The sequence below is a fragment of the Panthera pardus genome, unplaced genomic scaffold (assembly GCF_024362965.1).
Source record: "Panthera pardus isolate Hobbes unplaced genomic scaffold, ASM2436296v1 HiC_scaffold_21, whole genome shotgun sequence".
NCBI classification, from domain to species: domain Eukaryota; kingdom Metazoa; phylum Chordata; class Mammalia; order Carnivora; family Felidae; genus Panthera; species Panthera pardus.
In genome coordinates this window covers 68218162-68229260 of record NW_026526777.1, presented here as the reverse complement: position 1 = coordinate 68229260, position 11099 = coordinate 68218162, and the positions used below count along the sequence as shown (strand labels likewise).

At 62.2% G+C, this 11099-nt stretch overlaps 1 protein-coding gene across 4 annotated transcripts in view; it reads right to left on the bottom strand.

Annotated features, from left to right (window-relative positions):
• Positions 1-231: 231 nt before the first annotated feature.
• The window catches only part of TMEM63A (transmembrane protein 63A), a 28530-nt gene continuing 17662 nt past the window's right edge, over positions 232-11099 (bottom strand). For all 4 annotated transcript variants that reach the window (XM_053909444.1, XM_053909445.1, XM_053909448.1 and 1 more), the window contains 11 exons: positions 10441-10578; positions 9154-9307; positions 6717-6823; positions 6538-6624; positions 6058-6120; positions 4627-4789; positions 4185-4290; positions 2665-2832; positions 1892-2007; positions 1592-1654; positions 232-1097 (listed from right to left, as the gene is read on the bottom strand). In XM_053909444.1, coding sequence (XP_053765419.1) covers positions 924-1097; positions 1592-1654; positions 1892-2007; positions 2665-2832; positions 4185-4290; positions 4627-4789; positions 6058-6120; positions 6538-6624; positions 6717-6823; positions 9154-9307; positions 10441-10578 — 1339 coding nt within the window. In that variant the 3' untranslated portion in view covers positions 232-923. The remainder of the gene's footprint in view (positions 1098-1591; positions 1655-1891; positions 2008-2664; positions 2833-4184; positions 4291-4626; positions 4790-6057; positions 6121-6537; positions 6625-6716; positions 6824-9153; positions 9308-10440; positions 10579-11099) is intronic.

The following is an 11099-nucleotide window of genomic DNA, read 5'->3' as shown; positions in this document are numbered from 1 at the left end:
GGCTGCTTCTCTGGCAGGTGCCCAGAACGGAGTCCCTGTCCCATGGGGAGAAAAATTTAGGCAAGGGGCCACCTGTCCTCACAGTTTAAGGGTGGTGCCTGGCCCAGCTAGGGGCAGACACCCTCTCCTCCTCCCCCCTGCCCCGCTCAGGTTTCCCCCTGGCTCCAGGGCACTGGGAGCACTAGCCCCAGCCTGGGAGGGAGCAGGTAGATGGGGCCCTGACCTCACCAGTCTGGCCGAATGAGCGCTTTATTCATGGTCCTCCTGCCCTTGCCTGCTGCAGGGTGACCTGACCCAGCCACTGTCACTGGCAGTGTGACACAGAAACAAGGAGCCTGGTCCCTTCCTGCTCCCGCGGCGCAGCCCCGATGGGTGGGAGACGGCTGGATGCGGCGATGGGGGGGTCTGGGGGGGGCCGGAAGAAACCTCGCCCAGCATCGCGGCCCCCGCCCGGAGCTGCGCGCAGGCTCTTTGGTTATCGCTGGGTGTGTGCCCAGAGGTGGTGGGCAGTCCGTCCTCACAGAAGAGCAGTCCTTTGCTGTGTCCTCCCGGGTACCTGGGACAGCCGCAGGGGCTGCTGAGGCACCGTTCCCACATGTGGTCCTGCGGAATCACCAGGGATGTGTCCCAGCTACAGAGCTGGGACATTTATGCAGAAGGGGGACCCGGAGACGCACAGAGTCCCCGGCACGCACCGGCCCCCCTCCCCGCTGCTGTGACCAGAAAGGCCGCCGTTCCCTGCGTGGCGGCCCCGCCCTGTCTTCCTCGGCCAAGGGCCCAGGGAACCTTTCTGGGTCCGTCTTCCCAGAGCAGGTGTGCTTCACACAGGTCAAAGTAGTCCTGGGCCTGGTTGGGGCCCAAGTCAAGCCGCTTTTCCACCTGGGTCTCCTCCTCTCCGTCCTCGGAGCCTGGCCCGGCCACCCTCAGGCCTCCTGGTAGGCAGCCGGCCTGCTGTCGCTGTCCGCAGGGCCCTGGGCGGGACACTGCCCCAGGACGGTCCCACTGATGTCACAGACGGCCCCATAAGTCTGCTGATGCTGTGGGGACAGGGCCGTTCTCTCCGAGGACAAGCCGCTCAGAATCCGGGGCACGTAGGGCTGCCAACATACGGGGGCATGAGCACCTGGGGCGGGGGCTGGGCACGAGATTCCTCCCCACTCCCCCCGCCGGCCCCTCCCCCAGAGCCTGGCTAAGAAAGGCATTTCCGCCACCCGCCTGCCCGTCTCCTCGTCCGCGGAGGCAGGTGCACCCCTGGGTAGTGAATCTGAGAACCGTCTCCCTGGGGCTGGTCCAAGGACTGACACCCATCAGAGTGCCTGAAGCGGCTGGAGAGAAGGCTGCTGCTGACAGGGTCTCTGTCGCAGCCCTGGCTCTTGTCAGGGACCCGGAGCAGGACGCCGGGGGCTTCACGCAGCAGGCCGCAGCGGGCATTAGCCACGCCGGGAAGGGAGGAGGGCGCCCGGTGAAACATCCAGCCCGCGGGACCGGGATGCCCTCTCCCGTGACCTCAACGTAGGAACGTGGGTGCCACGCGGTCGGGGCCCTCCTGTCTGGACAGGAGATGCTCGGCACGTTGCCCGGGGACACTCACCGTGAACGGCGGTGGCCTGTGGGCCTCGGCCTCGCTCCCTTTGTCGCTGGCCGATTCTTCCGTCTGCAGACACAGCAGAAACTCGCGATGAGAGACCAAAGGCCCTTCCCGGATGAACACCCTCCCGGCACACAGACCGGCACCGCTCGGGATAAGAGCACCAGCTGGTGCCAGGCTCCCGGCAGCAGGGGCCGGGGCGGGTGGCGCAGGGCAGGGCAAGGGGCGGGGAGCACAGGGCGCACCCCAGCCCCAGGCTTGCCCACGGAGAATCTGCACGCGCTGGGACGAGGTGCCCCTTACCCTGTAGTTCAGAGGGCTGAGGTGCTTGAAGCATCCGAAGCAGGTATAGACCAGGCAGACCAGGATGGTGAGCAGGACGGCCAGGAAGGTGAACAGGGTGAGGGGGGCCTTCAGACCTGGGGACACAGGGATGCCAGCCTCAGTGGGGGGAGAGGGGCCACGTCTGGGGCAGGAGCCGTGCGTGACCTCTGCCTCGGGCAGAAAGGGAAGAAAAGAGCGTCCGCCCCCCGCCCTCCAGCAGCTGGGGTGGTATCTTCATCGCTGGGACAGACAGAGGGACCCACTGGCCTCGCCCCCGGTTGGATTGCAGGAACTGGGACACCGAGTCGATGGCCTGTGCCAACGGTCAGCCCCCTCCAGGCTCCAGCGTCCTGGGCCAGGCGGGACGGAAGCTCCCCCACCTGGCTGGGGCACGGTCACGTCCCGTCTGCCTTTTTCTTTTCCCCGAGAGTGTCCGTTTTCCCTTCTCCACCCCCACCCCCCAAAGAGCAATCCGGCCCGCTTGCCCGTCCCCTCTGGTTCAGCCCCTGCGGAGCTCACAGAGGGACTGCCTTCTAAGGCTTCTCGAGCGACGCGGCCTCCTCCAGGGTTCCCCGGGCTCAGGCCAGCTCGGGAACCGGGGCGTCGGCGCTGTCCCCAGCCAGCCCTCAGCCCGGGTACCGCGTTCCGACTGGACACCAGGTTGGATGCTGTCGGGCTGGCGTGGATGCGGAAAGAGGAGGCCGAGGGCCGCCACCCGCCCCCACCCCCGCCCTGGTCAGAGGGCCCCTCACCCAGGCGCAGGAAGGAGAAGAAATAGAGCCAGAAGAGGCACAAGATGGGGGCGGCCAAGGCCTGGTTGACGGCCGCTAAGTGGATCCTTTTCTCCAGCTTGGCCGGGAGGTAGGCAAAGTACAGGTTGTGACGGTCCACCAGGTGCTTGAGCAGGATGTAGGTGAGGCCTGCGGACACGGGGCCGTGAGCAGCAAGCCTGGTGGGGACCCAAGGGCCCCCGTGCCCCCTCCCTCCAGGGGCATCGATCTGTCCACGGCGCCCGGCTGGTCCGCCATCTGACTACACGAAGGCAAAGTGGGGCTCAAAGCAGATCCCGGCAGCTCGGGAGCACGCTCGCGCTCGCTCGCTCTCTCCCCCGCCCTCTCCCAGTTTCCCCCTGACCCCAAGGAGTAAAAGGCAGCTGTCATTCTGTCCCTAGGGAAGACAGAAATTCTAGGATCATTTTGCAGAAAGAAGTTACTTTGTACCGAATGCCTGGCCCGACCTCTGCCCGGGCCCTCCCCCGCGAGCCCCCCACCGTCCTTCCGGGCTCCCTCTCTCTGTCCCTTCCCGGCTCCAGCTGACCCTCCGCACTCATCAGGCGGCAGGTGCCGGAGGGTCCTGCCCCAGGGGCGGCACACAGGGTGGATGTGCTTCTGTTATGTCAGGATCTTTAAAATTTTGTTTTTTTATTTTTTTTTTAAAGGTTTTATTGTTAAGTAATCGCTACACCCAACACGGGGCTTGAACTCACAACCTGAGATCCAAGAGTCACACATTCCACCGACAGAGCCAGCCGGGTGTCCCTGTTTTGTTTTCAAAGAGTAATACTTTTGGGGCACCTGGGGGTTCAGTCAGTTGAGCGTCCGACTTCAGCTCAGGTCATGATCTCACGGTACATGAGTTCGAGCCCTGCGTCGGGCTCTGTGCTGACAGCTCAGAGCCTGGAGCTGCTTCAGATTCTGTGTCTCCCTCTCTCTCTCCCCCCCTCCCCCACCTGCGCTCTGTCTCTCTAAAAAACAGACACTGAAAAAAAAAAAGTAAACCTGTTGATTTTTTAAATAGTTCAAGAGTAAACGGAAAACTAAAACCTCCTCCCGCCCCTAAACCTCAGCTGCAGTGCCAGCAGTGTGCTGGGTGTTCTACTTCCTTCTAGAATCTTCCACCCGTCTGCAGTTCCTCACGTTTATTTTAGCTGCAAGACCTGGGTCTTTAAAGTCAAACAGTCCTCAGCTCAGATCCCGGGTCTACTCCTCACTCGTGTCACACTGAGTGTGAAAGGGGCCACAAACGAGATGCGTCGAGCGGTACGAGTGACAACCCACGGAGCGCACACATTCAGAGCGCGTCTGCCGCGCGGCGCGGTCACCCGCGAGCCAGGCGGCAGCTGCCGGACGCTGGGATCGGGGCGCCGCCAGGGATGGCCAGCAGGACCAGGGATGTCCCTGTGGCTCCCGGGCGCTGCAGAAGTCCTCCGTGTGCGGGGGGCACCCCCAGGGTGCCCCGAGGGGTCAGCCACCGCCCCCGGGGCCACACTCACCGAAGGGCGCGATGATGGGGCAGGTGATGCTGTAGGCCATGATGACGGTGAAGACGCACAGCATCCACGCGTACATGGCTCCGAACTCGTACTGGAAGGCCTGGTTCTGTGCCGAGAGGGCACGCCACCCCGCCCACGCCACGGGGGCCGTGAGGGGAGGACTTTGGAGACGGGAGGCTCACGGCTGCCCCCTGCCCCACGGACCTCTCCGGCCCGCCCCGGGTGCCGTCTGCACGGACCTCTCCGGCCCTGCTCGCTTCACACCCAGGCCGCCGGGGGGAAAGGAGTCCCGTTCTCTCAGTGTTTCCCTTGCTCCAATCGGGTCTACGCAGCAGGCCCGAGAGTCCCGGGTCTACGCAGAGGACAGGTGCAGAGTGCGTCCCCCCACCCAAGACGCGCCTCCCGGGTGATCACCGGCCCCGTGGAGGGGGGCGGGGTGTACCTGCTTGATGTTCCTGCGGTCAGCGGCCGTCTTGGCCACGACCATGCGGCAGGTGTAGAGGACCAGGCCCGGCAGCCGCAGCAGCTCCATGCCGTTGCCAATGAAGGCCGAGGCGATGACGTAGTTCACGAAGAAGGCGCCCTGGTCGGGCAGGAAGACGCACCTGGGGGGCGGCCGGGCTGTGAGCCTCTTTCCCGCCCCGGGAGGGGCGCTCGGCGGGGCGGGAGTGGAGCCCCTGCATTTGGTGCGGATGCTCGCTCCGGACCAGGTGCGGCGGGGGAGGGCACGGAGGGGACAGGCGCCCCAGGGCCCCTCGGCTGGGGCAGCCAGACACTCGTGGGCAGCCCTGGGCGCAGGGCCGCGGGTGCACGGGGCCCGCAGGCTCCAACTCGGGAGCACGGGGGCACGAAGGCTGGGGTCCAGCTGAGGTCACTGAGAGCAGGGCCACTGGCGTCGGGGAGACGCAGGAGAACCCGCGAGGGGGAGAGAACCGGGACAGGGCCATCCTGGAGCCTTCGCGGACGAAGGCGTGACAATGTGTCAGACGCGGCTGATGCTTCATGAAGGTGAGGGCCCAGCCCCGAGCGCCGGATCTGGCCATCTGGAAGCCACAGTCCACCCAGACGGGAGCTGGCCGGGTGTGTGGGTGCCCGCCTGTGGCCGCCAGCCCCCGAGCCCTCAGCCTGACCAGCAAGAACCCACGTGGAATAATTCGGTCTAATCTTCCCAGGAAACTCGGCCAGCCTTCCTACCAACCCTGGGTTGGATGAGTCAATGCCAAGGCTGGGGGCCGGTATTAGGGCCCAAAGGGTAGGGCAGTCGGGGCTCAGGCCGAGTTAACGGGCTGGGTAGCCCAGGGCAAGCTATTCCAACATCTCTGAGCCTCAGTCTCCCCATCCATAAAATGGAGAAACAATGGCGCCTACCCCCACAGCTTGTCGTAAAGGTTCAACGAGAAAAAGAATAAAGCATTTAGCCCGCAACGCCCTGTCAGGGGGACACACCCCAGAGACAGGTTTAATTCTGTTCTCCGGGGGTAAACGGGGCCCGGGCCCAACCGCACAGCCGCGTGGACGTCCCCACCCCGGCCTCCCCGGCACCACTGGGACCCACGGGTTCCTTCTCCCCGAGCGGCTCCGTTCTCAGTAAGTAAGTGAGTTTCCAAGAATGAACAAGACTGCCCCTGATGGAGTTTCAGCCTAAAAGATTAACCACACTTCTGCACACGTGGCACAAAGTGGGTCAGCTCCCATAGGGCGGCCTCAGCCCTGCCAGGGGCCGTGGGCTTCCCCGGCCCCGATGGCCTCAGGAGGAGACGTCTGTGCCGGGCACAGGCCACCGCGCCCCCAGCCCCAGCGCAGCCACGGCCGAGCCCCCGTGGGACCTCTCCCCGGGACCGTGGCTCCAAAACGCAACGTGGCCGATACTTACTCCAACCTGATAGAGGCTTCGGAGGAAGTTTTGTCAAAGAGCCACCGAAAGAAAAAATCCAGACTGGAAGAAAAATGAATCCCGTAAGAATTTATGTCCAGCCCTCCAGGTGATCGCGACCCGTTTTCATTCTTCCCTGCTCTCACCAGCAGGCGGGACATCGGGACCCCCATCTGTCATCTAAGGTGCCCCCACTCCAGAGCAGCCTATGAAGGGCTGCTCCAACGGCGGCCCCCTCCCTTAAAATCAACACAGCCGTGACTCGACCCTCCCCCTGGGCGGAAATGTTGTCTTCAAGCTTCTTTTTAAGGAAGAGAGACCGGATCTCCGGAACAATCCGTGAGCCTGCCGCCCAACGGCACCCCAAGTGGGAGGGACCAGCTTAAGTGTCGTCAGGGATCTGCATCCTCTAAAACCACTTGGGGACGGAGCCGTCCAGACCCTGACTGTGAACTCAGGGCAGGAGGTGACGACGCGTACCTGGTGAGGCCGAGGGACGGCAGGATCAGCACCATGAAGATCAAGAATATATAGACCTTGGACATCATGATCTCGTTTTCTCCTGACCTGCAGGAAGTCAGAGGTGAGCCCTGCCCGGTGCCCCCCCAAGACCCCTGCTGGGCGCCCACGGACGCCGTCGGGCGAGCGTCCTCACTCACTTGGTCCAGTGAGACTCCAGCAGCGTGGAGTAGTAGACGATGGTGGGGAGCAGGGCCGAGAAGGACCACAGGAGGAGGGTCGGGAAAAACTGACTGATGACCGGGTCCTGCAAAACACGGCCCACAGAAGACACAGGTGGAGGGGCTGTGGCCACGGGGGCTTGGAGGCCACGACCTGCTGTCACGGCGACTCCAGGAACTCCCGGTCGCCCTTGCCTTGCCCCCCAGGGCCGACGCTGTGCCCCATACAGAGCAGGTGTCCCGTGCCGTTGGCCGAACAGACCAGAACGGCGCTTGGTGTTAGTAGGGCTGGATGAGCAGAGAAAGTACCTTCACATACAACCGATCTCCACCTGCCTGACTGCCCAGAGCGACCGCGCCCCCCCTACCCCCACCGCCGGCTCCCCTCTGCGCAACCAAGGGCAAGTGGGAACACGGAAGCCAGGGCCTCCCCAGGAGGCCTGCCCGCTCAGCTCCCTCCCGCCCAGCAGTGACCTAACTCCGCCTGTGCCTGATATGCTCACTATTGCAATCACATGAGCTGCCTACTTTCCCTGATAAAACAGGCATTTTTAAAAAGCTGCGTAATGGGGCGCCTGGGTGGCGCAGTCGGTTAAGCGTCCGACTTCAGCCAGGTCACGATCTCGCGGTCCGTGAGTTCGAGCCCCGCGTCGGGCTCTGGGCTGATGGCTCAGAGCCTGGAGCCTGTTTCCGATTCTGTGTCTCCCTCTCTCTGCCCCTCCCCCGTTCATGCTCTGTCTGTCTCTCTCTGTCCCAAAAATAAATAAAAAACGTTGAAAAAAAATTAAAAAAAAAAAAAAAAAAAAGCTGCGTACTGGGGCGCCTGGGTGGCTCAGTTGGTTGGGCGTCCGACTTCGGCTCAGGTCATGATCCCAGGGCCGTGGGATCGAGCCCCACGTCAGGCTCTGCACTAAGCCTGGAGTCTCGAGATTCTCTCTCTCTCTCTCTCTCTCTCTCTCTCTCGCCCTCTGCCCCTCCCCCACCCGTGCACACTCTCAAACAAAAAATTTAAAAAATGCTATTGAGGGGCGCCTGGGTTGTTCAGTTGGTTAAACATCCGACTTTGTCACGATCTTGCGGTTTGTGGGTTTGAAACCCGCGTCGGGCTCTGTGCGGACAGCTCAGGGCCTGGAGCCTGCTTCGGACTCTGTGTCTCCCTCTCTCTCTGCCCCTCCCCTGCTCGCACTCTGTCTCTCTCTCTCTCTCAAAAATAAAATAAATATAAAAAAAATTTTTTTTTAATGCTATTGAATGAGACGAGAGTAAATGAACTGTAGAAAACGGACGGAATGAGAGCCAGGAGGGTCCTGTTCTTAGAACAGTGTTGCAAATATCTGTAGATTCTTGCTTTACCATAAGAAACCGAAACTGGTTTAGGGAGAATCGACAAAGAGGGTTCCACTCGGCCGATTCCACCCTCAAAAGAACAGACTTGGCCATACATCCAAAGATGCGCAAAGGCGTGAACACTGACACGCTTCTAAAGATAAACAAAATTCTTAATGTGCGCAAGGGGTTATTATTGTTATACACTGAGTCGGGTAAGAAGGCCTGGGCCACACAGCAGCTTATGTGGTCACCATCACCAGAACCCCGCAACGATCATCCGGCAGGTGCCTTCGCCCCAGCTTTGGGATGAAAACCCAGCGTTCGGAATTCGTCAGCTGGGGGACGGCACAGCGAGGCCCTCACGCCTTCTAGCCCCGCGTGCTTGCCCTGAGCGTGACTGACTGAATGCCAAGTGGAACTGGAGGAAAAAAAAAAAAGATTTAGGGGGATATTTCAACAGAGCGAATTATGGGAAATCAGTATCTTTTTAATTTTTTTACGTTTATTTATTTATTTTGAAAGAGCGAGCAGGGGGAGGGAACGGAGAGAGAGCAGGAGAGAGAGAATCCCAAGCAGGCTGCACGCTATCAGCTCAGAGCCCGACACAGGGGCTCGATCTCACGAACTGTGAGATCACGACCTGAGCCAAAACCAAGAGGTGGACGCCTGAGCCCCCAGGTGCCCTGGGGAAACCAATATTGTTTTCAAGCAGAGGCCACTTCAGGAAGCGTTTCGTTGTCTCGATTCGTCTAAGATTTTAAATAATCATTTGTTGCCTGTCCAGAATCAACGAGTCGACGATTATGTAACAGATACTTAACTTTCCATCAGTATGTGCCCTTCAGCTCACACGACCCTACCGTTGAACGTTCAGATTGATTTCGAAAACACGCACGGGCACGCGGCGTGTCGTAAACCAGTGTCATAAATGTGGCCACACCTGCTCAAGGCCTAAAGGCACGGACGTGAGCTGAGAGGCATGGCTCCTGGTTCAGCCCCCATGTCCCTGGGCTCCAGCCACCACCCCCCCCCCCCACGCCTTCTCGTCCCCAGCCCTGCAGGACAGGCTTGTAGCGTGGTCACTCACGTTGAGCTCACGGATGGGTTTGGTGACATTGAACTTGTCTATGGTGGACAGGATGATGGCGGGGGTGGTCAGGAAGAAGAGCCCCACGAACAGAGTGAAGTTGATGCCCAGCCACTGGAGCCACCAGCGGAAGCCCTGGACGGAGAGGTTCTTCCTGCAGGAGGGGACACAGGCTTGGAGGCTGAGACCCCCCAGGCCGGGCTGCCGACCACGCCCCCGGTGCCCCCAGGTGGGTCAGCGGGTCACATCGAGGCCCGGCGAGAGACCAGACTGAGGCACTTGGACCCCAGGAGTACAGGTGAGCCCTCTGTACCGACCTTCAGCTCCAGCAAGGTCAAATGCGGGGTCCCCTTGAGTTCAGAGGGAAAACAGGTTATCCACCGCTCACACGGCTCCCCGGCCATAGCCCGGGGGCCAGAACCCACCAAAGGGACTCCACGGTCACCCAGACAGACAGAACGAGGCTACGACACAGCCACGTCCGCAAGGCCTGGTGACCAGCGATACGGGCCCCGGGGGCTGGGTACACGCAGAGGGAGGGAGGGAGGGGGACAGCAGTGCCCAGGCCCCACGGCGACCATGCTGGCCTCTCACCCCACCGAGAACACAGCAGCACGCTGCCCCCACGTTTGGGAAGCCCTGTGAACCATCAGAGGCCAGCTCGGAGCCCCGGAGACGCTCCCAAAGCTCGCTCTGGGCGGGGAGCTGAGGCCAGCCACGCTGGGGGCTCTGCTGGGGCTGCCCTCACCCCCGGCACTGTGCTCAAGGCTCACCAACGGCCCCCGTGGACGCGGCCGAGCTCAGCAGCGTGTCCCCAGGCTAGACCTAACGCCACACGATACAGCAGCCAGGGGCTACCGAGCCCTGAACCGGGGCTGGTCCGACTCAAGACAACATACACGCCGGATTTCAAAGCTACTGAGTATGAAAAAGAGACGCATCTCCACCAGAGGGTAACTGATCACATCAGAGCGATAATATTTCGGATATATAAGGAGAGAGAGATTATGAAATTAAGTTGAACAGTTTCCTTCCACTTTTTCAACGCGGCCGAAAGGAAACTGGAAATTATAGACGTGGCTCCCGGACACCCCGGATGCCGGGGGGCATCACTGGAGCGCAGTGCCGGGTGTGGATGCCCCCCCCACCTGACGCATCCCCCTACGCCCGCCCCAGGCCCAGAGCGGAGCCAGGAGCTATGGTGGGGGGACCCTGAAGGCCAGCTCGCACCTGTGATGCCCGGCCTGGGGCCCCTCCCCCCTCCCCGGTCCAGGGCCGGGGCCTCACCAGCAGATGTCCTCGGGGTACGTGGCAAAGGAGACCGTCCACTTGGAGATACGGAGCTCCGCGCTGCAGGAGGACGGCTGGGGCTCGCCTTTGCACCGGAGGCTCTGACACTTGCAGGCGTTGAAGTCTTTGAGGATGCTGCCAGGAAGGAAGAGCAGACGTGGCGGTGGCCCAGACACCCGGGGCACCGCGCACACGCGCAGAGTGAGGGCAGACGCTGCGGGGCCCCGGGGCCGTTGCTCTATCAGCGGGTTGCTAGGTTAGCCGTTACTACGGCTCACGGGGAGGACTTGGCCTCATCCTCAGGACCACGCGGCGAGCCAGGGGTCACTCCTGCCTCCGCGTCAGGATCCCGAGGCTCTCCGGCTCAGGTGCGCACCCCGTCTGGCCGCTGCACCCCTGGACCACGGCTGCTCCCTGCGCCATCATCACCCCCGGCCGCCCAGGAAGCCGGGGCCGTGGACGCACCGCGCGGCCGGGCCAGGGCCTCGCTGTCCTCACTTCTTCCCACCCTGACGCCCAGGGCCCCCCCGGACTGCCACCTGGACCCCCACCGTCTCCACGCCCCCCTTTCCACGAGCCCCTCCTGGCTCTGGCCTGGCTGCAGGGGACTTTTCCCGGGTGTGCGGTGCCCGCAGAGAGGGCAGGGAAGGGGCACT